This window comes from Rhyacophila brunnea, unplaced genomic scaffold (assembly GCF_057557595.1).
Source record: "Rhyacophila brunnea isolate RB1 unplaced genomic scaffold, BYU_Rbru_1.0 scaffold_8, whole genome shotgun sequence".
NCBI lineage: Eukaryota > Metazoa > Arthropoda > Insecta > Trichoptera > Rhyacophilidae > Rhyacophila > Rhyacophila brunnea.
In genome coordinates this window covers 19,904,119-19,916,173 of record NW_028233350.1, presented here as the reverse complement: position 1 = coordinate 19,916,173, position 12,055 = coordinate 19,904,119, and the positions used below count along the sequence as shown (strand labels likewise).

Sequence of the window (12,055 nt, the reverse complement as noted above, 5' to 3'; positions counted from 1 at the left end):
ACCCAATCATTGTCAAGCGCGCGTAACTCGCATATTTTGAATATTTACGACGTAAATCGCGGGAAAGAAAAACGTAAATGCGGGTATTAAATGTACTGAAATACATCGGGACTGAAAAAATTACACGCAATTGCCGGGAAAACGTGCTATCCGGGCACGTAAAAACGAGGTTATACTGTATTTGTTAAAATTGCTAGTTCTACAATTATGATCAATACATATTTTTAAATGTCAACATAATAAATGTAGGTATGTAGGTTTTTGCTATAAAACAATATTTTTAAAAGATTTAAATAGCTAGGTATATTTATTGATAAGCACCTACTTCTGTTTTTTTGATGTTTAAGAAATACCGAAAAACAGGTATTGATATTTTTATTCGGTATTGCAATCCCTAACAGTTATAATAATTATAGAAGATCGAAAAAATGCCTAGCAATCATTGACAAACCAAAACCAGTAAAACCTACTCAGTAAGCAGTAGGTACTTGTTTACTTATTCCCAGGGTGCGGTAGGTTGTATCAGGGCTGGTTTTTTAGTTTCCAACTGCAACATTAAACGCAAGATATCTGCAACTACAAAATTTCTTGCATATAAAATCTCACAAGTAGGTACAGATTATTTGCAGTATGTATGCACCGTTATTCAATTATTACAATGTAGATAAAATTTATTTTCCACATTCACCTGTATTCAAACTCTATTATCGAAATAGTAACATCGGTATAAGCAGACCCAGATTGATTGTCAAATAGGATCGTTTATGATAATTAATAAACATAAAATCACACACAATTTCGTTATGCGAATCTAAAATGTGCATGGACTATTTCTAATCGGACAAGAATATTCCCATCACATCCCGCCCCGAGGAATCGAAAACCTGTTTTCCAAATTATCTCAAGAAATACGTCAATACATACTTGAAAAACGACAAATATTCAACTAAATTAATATATGTTTTTACTATAAAAAATATACTTTAATAGCAATTTTTTTAATTAATTACATATAACCCTACGATGTCGAAGAAACCCTAATTGTCAAAAAAAAATATTTAATTATATTATTAAATTTATTTGATTTGGAATGGGAATTGGAGATTAGGAATCATCTGGTATATACAAAATTATATTTTCCAAATTGTAAAGCCTGAAATACGTACGGGTCTTCAACGGGGATTTTAAAAACATTATTTAAAGTCAAATGACGACAAAATAATGAAAAATGCGTTACTGCCATTCGCTTTACGGCGTGGCGTAAAGTATGTAGGTACTACAAATAGTTTTTCACAAAGCATGAAAACGTCTTATTGGACGGTTTCCATTCTGGCAATTTGATTATTTATTAGTATAGGTACGCAAAATATTTTCCTTGGCACTGGTAAAAAATATGACGGGATTAATATACTAACATTCTATTAATTATATAGATTTAGACAACCTTTTTATGTTAGTTTACATTCCTAAATTTACAGCTACCAGCATAAAGTTCCTATTATTTAACAAGAATTCTGATATTATTTCTATTTCTATCAATAATAATATATGTAATTAATAAAATAATCATTTTCGTAACATGTCATCGTATATTATGAAGACAGTTTTGAAATAATCCAGCTGAAATCCTCGTTGTTAGTTTGTATAGGTGTAGGCATTTAATTAAGCAAGTATCTCACGATCGCATAATTAATACCTACGCCAATATTTGATCAGTTGAGACGATAAGATATTAATGATTTCGTAAAATAACCTTGTTGCTACGGTATTTCACATTGACTGTGATACCTACGTACATGTCACATTTACAGCCCCTATCTGTTATCACAGGTGGCACCAGTGACATATATTGAACAAACTATCGACACGTGTGTCAATTTTAATGTGTTGATTTTTTTATCATGCATATATATTTTTTAGAAAATATTCATATTAGCACAGATGTGATTATTTTACGAATACCTTATCTTAATATACCAATAATATTATTAATAATAATTAGTGTAGATATCAAGATATATATATATATAATATCAATCTAAAACATTTACGACGCTTCCCTAGTTATACGGAACGGAAGAAAAATCTATACGAGAAGTTTCAAAAACTACCCCTTATTCTTATCTCACGCTATCGTAATAAATTAATCTGTATTTATGTGAACACATAAACATAATAAGAAAAATACAAAGGTAATGCCTGTTTAGTTTGCGGAACTGATACTCCACACGCATAATATTGTTTTATCTTTGTTACCGCTTCTCTGGATTTCTAAATAAAAAAAATGCTATGCAAAACTAATGTAAAACTGACTTTGCTATCGTTACGGCAAATTGCTCAGCTGCTTCAGCCACTTCTCGTTAAAATCCAGTAGCTGCGTATAATATCGACTGTGTTTAGGAAAAAGGGCGTAACCCTCGATTTTTCAAAAAATGCTTTTATTAGATATTAACAATGTATACAATTAAATACACGTTCTGTAAAAAGGAAGTAAGCCACAAATGCCGATCTATTATCTAAATTCAGGTTTTAATTGAGTTTTAATTAAGTTTTAATTTAAGGAAAAAAGCATTTACCCTCAATTTCAATAATTTTTTTGTAATAACTTCTTTAATTATTAGTAGATCGAAAAGATATTACACCAAATCATCAATCATCATGCACCCAATGTCTGTGACTATTTTTTTTTATTAATATTGAACCAAAATCATTCAAAAAACGTTTTTTGCCTCTCCTGTAAAATTTGTTCTGTGTGGATTACGCCCTTTTTCCTAAACACAGTCGATATGTAAAACAGTCTTTGTTTAGTGGTAGGTAGAGGTTATGATAGAGAATTCTCGAGAAATAATCGGGAAAGGCCAATCTCAAGAAATTAATTTTCCGAAATTTCGAGAATTGTCATTTCTTGAGAAATCATCAATGATATTCTCGAGAAATCTATATTATTAACTATGAAAAAGTATAGAACTTCTTAAAATGGAAAACCTTATAATAAATTTAATTATCATCAGTCTATCATCTATCTATACAGGGCTCGAAATGGAACGGAACGCACCGGAGCGCCGTTCCGGCTCGTGAAATTTGTAGAATTATCGCAATTATTATATATTAGATAGGCCATATACCTAATAGAAAATCTAACACACTTATTTTTATGAAATACACATAAAATTTGATAACTGTCTTCTAGCTATGATAACTATGTATTGTTCTTCAGAAAACCGTGGAGCGCTCCGGTTCGTAAACTTTTCCATTTCGAGCGCTGTATCTATAGAAATCTTCATTTCGCAATGTCATACAACAATATCCTATACAATAAGCCAAAACATTTGACGAATATTAACAAACAACGACACAACACCATACACGGCAAAACAGTGGTCAACCATCGATTCAAGGGGGGTTTATTTCTGAGTGTTTGTGCTTACGTATTGATAAAATGAACTAAACATCTAAATCACTTTTTGCACATTGTCAAACAAGCGATAATTCTTACGTCATAGAACATTTAAATTACTACTTTTAAAGTTTACCTTTCCTATATCGTCGTTGAAACTAGAAAATTGTGTAACTCCGTTTTAATCGAAAATTGACTTTGAATGCCATCTAGTGGCCGTTGATAATATCTATCCGTCTTGCAAATTTTGTAATTCCAGAAAAATTGTATCATTGTTAAATCATGGATGATTTCACTCCAAAACCATACATTTGTATAGGAAACCATAATGTTTTTTGTCTCTCCTGTAAAGTAGTGTTTTTGGAGTTACACAATTTTCTAGTTTCAACGACGATATGTTATAATTATATAATATTTTTTTTATTTACATCTATCTGTAAATGTAGAATATTATATATAATTTATATGTAATCATGCCATGTAAATATTACCATGAAAAATATTTTTTGTCAGATTTTTCGTTAGGTACTCAAATATTTGACCAACCACTATATTATTTTTATTGCCATGTGTTTTGATCATGAAAAAATCCCAATATCACCTAATTCAATATTTTGCCACTTGGTTGTAATTTAACTTTTTTTTAAATTTCGATACATAACATATTGTGTACTCTGCCTTAAATAACGCATGACGTTATGTAAATCATTATAATGATACAATCCGTCGCCTATTTATTATACCAACACTATTATGTAAGTAGGAAATTTCGTACAAATATTATTTTACTACCCGCGAAAATTAATTATTTAGTTGTGGAAACCTATTCGATGGTAAAAGTATTTATCGGTTTTTCCAAGATTTTTCCCAGAATTTTCCCATATTCCATATTATTATGATTTTTATATTTATAAATACGATCATTATAGAAAATTCTCATAATTTGTTATCTTGGCTAGTTGTATCTATTAGGTGTTGCTAAAATTTTATTAACACTAGACTTAAATCTACTTAATTAATTGTTCAAATGTGTAATAATTATAGTCAAATCATGATTCTGGCAAATTCGCATGGAGTATGTCAATGTATTTGGACCCAGTGCATGAACCTAATAGGTTGAGCAAGTGGCTAACAGTGGCGATGCGCCCTTGAGAGCGCTGAACACCCACCCAATTTATGAGAAAAGAAAATATTTTTTTAAATGTATGTTGACCAACATTCATGTTGAATTGTAGAGCCAATGTTTATTTATCTTTTGTTTAAATTAGTAAATACTAACTGCATTGTCAAAAATATATCTCAATATAAAATTTCAAACATTACTTGAATTATGTTTAAAATGTTATTGACTTAAATATTACTTTTCCTCATAGTTATTTATTGTACTTTTTTCAGACATGGAAGACGAATGTTTCCCCGCCATCCCACTCCGCAATGCGTGGAGCAGACGGCGGGGCGGGGCCGTCTCTCCCTCGCCACGAGACTACCCCATGGTAAAGCGCGAGCCCCTCAGCCGACCAGATTCTCCCGCACCCGCCTCGCCTGACTCGCAAGCCTCTGACTCAGACTCGCACATCTCCGACGGAGGGCACTCGCCACGCTCACATTCACCTGCACCTGTCCACACAATCGACTATGTCATAGACCACACGGTAAGATATTCATCTAAGGCAGACTTTAGAAACGTATGTGCCATTTGTCAAAATCGTATGTATCAAAAAGTATATCGTACACAGACTTAAACTATATTTTACTTAAATTCTGTGTATGATCATCATATCCGTCTCAGAGTCTCACTTTGATAAATGTAATTCAAACGTTGTGTGCATGAAGACATGTTCTTCTTAAGCAATTGACAGCCATCTATTAAATTACGTTTGAATACAATCACTGCTGACCTGTTAATTAATTTTTAATTACCACATTTAAATATCATATTAATTATATCTAATGGCCAGGTAATGCAAACGCGCCAGTCGTGTTGTTAGCACTAAATAAATAAGATACTAAAAAGTGAGCAATAATTAATTTTTTATTTTATTTTATCAGAGCCTACAACATAGCTCCAACAAAAATCCTGAGTGAGATAATTCTAAACAGAAATATTACTTCCACTAATCTGCTTACATAATTATGTTTCTGACTGAATGACATGTCACTTCCTTTTAATGATTATTGTAATTCTGCAGTATTTTAATTTAGTTGTTGTTTTTTTGTTATTTTCAGACAGGAAGCATTCATCTACCGCAGAGCGCCCTCAGACGAGGGACGCCGCTTTTACTTGGAGCTCCCGGTCTTGCTGCCCTGCCTAAACTCAGCATTAAGCTGGAGCCCAATACCTCAGGTCAGCACTTTGTCCCACTTGCCATCGTCTTCAGAAATATAGACACCTTACTATGGCATTTTGAGTTTTAATAATTTTACAACAAAGCATATCTACCATTCAAAATCAGACCTTTTATAAACCCACTACATTTAAGTAAAGGTATACATACCTATTCATAAGTGTATACATACCTATTCATCAGTGGCGAAGGGTGACTTTTTGAAAGAGGTAGGCTGTGGGAGTAACCATGCTTGTCAGATATATTTGCGGGAATTAAGAAGATAACCCAATATTACTACTGATGAATAGGTACGCTAAAACGAAGAAATTTCAAAAGCTTAATTGGTTTGTTATAATCAGTTCATAAAAATAAGCAATTAGTTTGAATTACTTATGTATTTTCCTAAACATTTATAAACGTAACATACGCTCAAAATATATTACCTATCATCTATGAAAATATCCGTTGCTGTATATTATTATATGTAAAATAAATAAATTTGATTTGATTTGATATATTATTATGTTCCATAACAATTTATAATTTAACCCGTAAAACTAGACATTTTAAAATACTTCTATATTTAAAACACAGACTTAGGTAGGTACAATATCAGATATCTAAATTGTCTAACGAGTGAACTAATATATAAATAAAAATCACGAGATAAATTATTTTACATTTTTAACAACAATCAATACATATTTATATGATTGAATCCCATAGAAATTATTTTTTAAATTATCTTCTTATTAATTATTTTGAATAAATGTGCTCTCGCGACGAAGCGCTAACGAAACAGCTTGTATATTTGTATGCGGGACGCCAGACATTTTGAAATAATGAGAAAAAACTTCATATTGAAAAACCCGTCAATTCACGTGAAAATAATCCTATACAATATGTGAAGCGAAACGCGGCGTGTTCTATTTTTTTTAAACTTTCGAGAGATGCCATAGATGGTGCTTATTGAAATATGGGAAAAGATCGTAAAATTATGACAATTATACGATAGATGTCTTTGGGCATATAGAATATATTATTATTTGTGATTATATAAATACGTCAACATGAAAATAAAAATTATTTTTCTTAAGAAGGTAGGCTTTAAATAATCGCCTAGTATGGAGTCTTCGCCACTGCTATTCATAGATAAACATCTTTAGCGAGGTTTTTACTAATCGCTAAGGTCATTGTAATGTTCTAAAACAGCGTTTCCCAACTGGTATTCCGTGGAAATATAATCAAAAATTGATGAATACAATATAGTAAGGTACTACCAACACACATAACTACATAAATTTTAATGTTAATTATACTTTTATTACTATTCATGGAATAAATTAGTAATGTATGAAAATGTTACTTTCCAACATAATTTAATTATAGCCTCCACTAGAGCCCTGTCAGCCCCACTTTTGTGGAGGGCCATGGCCTATACATATTATTATCTTCTTAACGTTGGCATCCAATTTTTTTTTATTAAACCTTGCATAACATAGATTATAGAACCTCGATTGTCCGAAATAATTGAAGATGAAAGTGGTCGGAATAAAAAAAAAATCCTTTCATCTGGCTTTTTCTGATAATAAAATCTGTCATTTCTGTCTGATAATAATAAAATTGAGGTTTTACTGTAATCATAAAGTTTATTTCTTTAGAATTAACGGATATTTGCCCGAATGCATGATGTAATAGGAAACATTTATTTTTCCAGGATTCGGTTTGCCTCCTACGCCTCCGTCATCCCTGTCGAGCGAAGACAGTGAAGGTGCCCTGTCGCCCTCGCACGCCGCCCCCTCTCCCCCGCCTCCCACGCGCCGTGCCGCTCTATCTCACTCACACTCGCACACTTCACATCACCACCTCTACCCTCCTCAGCATGCCAGGCAGCCCATACACACCCCGCTCATCAGCTCGCAGCCTGTGAGTATAAAATAAAATCCCAATATATTGGATTGAGAATAATAGTTTATCTTGGTAACCTTACGGATTACATAAAGTTTAATTAATTCGATAGCTATTTCAATTTTTACACCACTGAACAGTGAAGAATATTATAATAACCATCTATTACATAAAAAGAGATCAGCTTAGTTAACTGGTAATTTTTTTTTTACGATAAATTAATTTTGTTTCGTTTTACAGAAAGGTTCAACGGGAAACTTAATGCTGACCGAAGAGGAGAAGCGAACGCTTCTGGCGGAAGGCTACCCTGTGCCCACTCGCCTCCCGCTCACCAAGACAGAAGAAAAGTCTTTGAAAAAGATCCGCCGCAAAATTAAGAATAAGGTGAAAACCCAACACAGTTATTTGAAATTAAATAGGAATTTATCCTCGATTCTATTCTTCCAGTGTGAAATCTTATCATTAAGTATAATTTACTAAGGTTTCTAATATATATATGTATTATAAATATAACAATTTGAATAGACAGGACATTGAAACATTATTATTATTTAGTATTTGCAAACTCTTATCAACATTATTTGTAGAATCTAAGTTCTTTACATAACTGATTATGAAAAAAAAGCTTTGGCTCTTTTATAACTTAAATTAATTTAATTTGAAATAAAATAACTTATTTTTTTCTCGTTCAGATATCTGCACAAGAAAGCAGACGTAAGAAGAAAGAGTACATGGACCAGTTAGAGAGGAAGGTTGAGATCCTGGCCGGAGAAAACTCAGACTATCGCAAGAAAGTGGAGTCCCTGGAACAGTCCAACTCCAACCTCCTCAATCAGCTGACGCTTCTGCAGGCGGCGGTGGCCCGCGCCACCAGGAAGTGAACTTTAACCGCAACACTCCCCGCGTGCTGAATGCGTTCTGCATTTATTTAGTTACTGAAATATAAATATAAAGTTTACAACCTATGCCGGCTGCGAGGCATTCGCATGATGAATTTAATTATGGTTAGTAATATATTTTATAAGTATTGCGATTTATTGTACTATCTGTAGTTGTCCGTTTAATCCAGCCATTTTTTTGTATTTATAAACGGAAGCAAAACAGGTTACCCCGCTGACTTGGTTTTGACAGTCCATAGCGCATTTCGGTGAGCGGTTAAAACCTCAACTATTAGAGTTCTAATCGAATCGATCGCATCGAGAGTTACGCACTCTCATCCTGCACACGTGTGCTATTCCAGATAAATTATATTTATGAAAGCTAATCTACCGTACTGTATAAAGGGATATATTATGTGTGTGTTAATGCGTTATTTTTATACAGGAAATCAAAATATTCATTGAATTCACTGTCTTCCATTTCATGATTGAAATTCTTTCCTAGCTAGTGAATTTATTTGAATTTTTATTTATTCGACGGTGTTTTATTGTAACATTCCAAATACCCTGAGCGAATTTATCAATCGAGCATTTAACAAAGGCCCCGCCCCGATGATCGTGTAATCCTTATAAATGTCATTGAGACAAAAAAAAAAGAGAAAAATCGTTTGAAAAATAATTTACAATATGAATCATTAAGATGCGTAAGTACAAATATAGAATTTTTAACATGAAACGACTGTGCAATTTGTGAGAGTGTAATCTAAAGTTATGTAACAAGTGCAATGATTTATAGTGATGAAAAATTGTATCTGTGCCTTATTTATTATTTTTATTATCTTAACTGTTTTGAAACTCGAATCCCGGGCTTGACTAATGCAATGGTTACGCATCTGCTGTAACTGATGGCCTATGAGGAACTCCATCCAAATAATATACCCACAAACGATATTTTTTTAATACGTCTGTACAGAATTTAACGAGTCGGATTTTATGTAATTAAGCATGATGAAATATATTTTTGAAGAAAACTTTCCGAGTTCATATTTACACCGATTCGAATTGGTGCTGATGGTATTAAATGTTTGCCAAAATAAATTAGCCACTTAAGAAGCCGGGTTCTCATCTATAATATAATTAATACACTATATAGAAATAATAATATATTAAATTTTATAAAACATTATAACTATATATTATATGAGAAGCTGAAAACATGCTTTATGAAAGTACTTCGAAACTGAATCCACCTGGATGTAATTAAGGACCATTTTAGTAGAGCGATGCATTTAATTATCGATGATATTAATGTTACATATTTATTAAATGTGACAATAGTATGGGAAACGACATACATAATATTTGAATCAGTAACATTACGAAATTTTACACGGAGGCTGCTTTAAAACATTTTCAGTATAAATTATATTGATGACTACGAAAAAAAATCGACATAATAGTATAAATTCTCTAAAAGTGTAAATAAATACATTATACAAAAATACAAGTGCTGTAAAAACATATTCTATACAAAATAGTTGATAATCTATAGTTAACATTGACAAACAATGCGTTTGATTATAAATGAAGCTTAAATAAATTTTCCTTGATGAAATCATTGTCAAGTTTATGTAAAAAAAAATGTTTCATATTAGTATATTCACTTTACACAAATTGAAAATATTTTTATAAGAATATACCTATTTATACTATTGTGTTATTGCGAAAGTTTATTTGTTAAATACATATTATAACCTCCGCTCTGCGGATGCCCGCGCGCTCCGCTTAGGAACGGGAATAGTAATTTACTTTTTTATTAAATATAATAAATTTTAGAGACGCGATTTATTAATCGAAAGCAGATCGTCATCTCTATTTACGCTCTATGACATTCCACTGATTGATTGATACAATGATAGTTATGTATTCCCGAATATAAATTAGCAATTAAACAGATACATAACGAGTACTTACGATTTTGAAATAGTTTTTATTACCCCGAAATGATTATAAGTCTATCTTTAAATTAATGTGTATTGAAAAAATATATATGTACTCGCGATTTATATCTGTACATGTTTACCCTTTGTATATTTTATTTTACACCGATCACACATTATTTCTATTCGAAACGGAAAGATATATTTTATAAAAGAATAATTATAAATATTTATAAAGATCGATTTATTTTATCACTACGATATAAGATATTAAAGGTGAAATTAATAAATATATGCATAATATATTAAGATTTGTGACAAAATCGTTATACTAGAGAATTTGTTTAATATAAATATTGAGAAAATCAAAAAAAAAAACTGTTTTCATTGATAAATTGATTCATATTGAAATATTTGTGTTGCGTGATAATTTTTGCATTATATTATTTGCATTGTGTACTAAGTCCAATTTGTGACACTGATTTTTTCTCATTTGTATAATATTTATTAGGAGTGCTTAGCTATTGTACTTCAATTCAAATGGTTTATTTTATAGTGCAATTTACTTAAAGCATTATACATTGGCAGGTTATTTGAATTTGAATTTTATTGTTTAAATACTGTCACTGGTGCAGTTTACGAGTGACTATTGTGGTATTTATGAAATATACAAGAAACCGAAGTGAGATAATTATGAATAACAAAAGTTACTTTTATACTTAATGAAATATTAAAGTAAAATGATGGTCATCGTGTTTTGCCAAGTAATATTAGTTGTGTTGTTATTTGACACAAAACCTTCGGCTCAAATGAAGTAGAATCATCCAAGCTGTTGTCATACAAGTGAGAAATGTTGTAGAATTGTTCACTTATGTTACCTTGAGCCCTTTTATAAAATTTTCATATTTTGTTGGGCAAACAATTTGTAAACAACACTTTGTAGCACCTGCTAATTAATAAAAGTCAGTTGTTTTAAGAACATGGTTGTTTCATTCTTTACCCAAGCAAAATTTACTTCACAGAAGATAATTTAGTATATCCGACAATGCTGCAGAGAAAAGTTCAACGCGCCGTTTCAAGCAGTCCTGAGTGGAGATTCAGACCTAACCATTGAGATATTATATAACTCATTAAAAATTATTTTTCAATATGTTTAGAATGATATCCACAGCAGATTTACTTTTCAACTTATGCATTCATTATTGATGCCCAAAAAATACATTGTTACAAGGCTCAAAAGTTTTACTGGAAATTATTGTGTTGCCCTCTGTATATTCTTGAACAGAAGAACTGAACACTGTCAATCAACATATTACATCAATGTAACTAGTATTGTATACATCAGGGGTAGGATCTACTAGTTAAAAAAATTATTTATTGCGATCAACTGATATCACTTGTAATTATATCATGCGAGAACAATAAAAACCTATTTTTTTAGTTTAAATATGTATTTTGAAAACAGATATTTTATACATATAAAAAATAACGATACAGAAACATCGAATTAACGACAATAATATAGGTACTTAAGTAAAAAATTAAGTAGGTACACATTAACTGTAATTTCGACATAGTTACACAATTTACCTGTATATCGAATAT

At 31.3% G+C, this 12,055-nt stretch overlaps 1 protein-coding gene across 2 annotated transcripts in view; it reads left to right on the top strand.

The window, feature by feature from the left end:
• Positions 1–9,371, top strand: part of CrebA (Cyclic-AMP response element binding protein A) — a 266,927-nt gene extending 257,556 nt beyond the window's left edge. Inside the window, exons 3-7 of one of the 2 annotated variants that reach the window (XM_085959182.1) lie at positions 4,793–5,049; positions 5,624–5,741; positions 7,442–7,650; positions 7,873–8,016; positions 8,325–9,371. In XM_085959182.1, the coding sequence (XP_085815308.1) occupies positions 4,793–5,049; positions 5,624–5,741; positions 7,442–7,650; positions 7,873–8,016; positions 8,325–8,513 (917 nt within the window). In that variant the 3' untranslated portion in view covers positions 8,514–9,371. The remainder of the gene's footprint in view (positions 1–4,792; positions 5,050–5,623; positions 5,742–7,441; positions 7,651–7,872; positions 8,017–8,324) is intronic. The other variant, XM_085959181.1, reaches the window with a different exon arrangement.
• Positions 9,372–12,055: the final 2,684 nt, after the last annotated feature.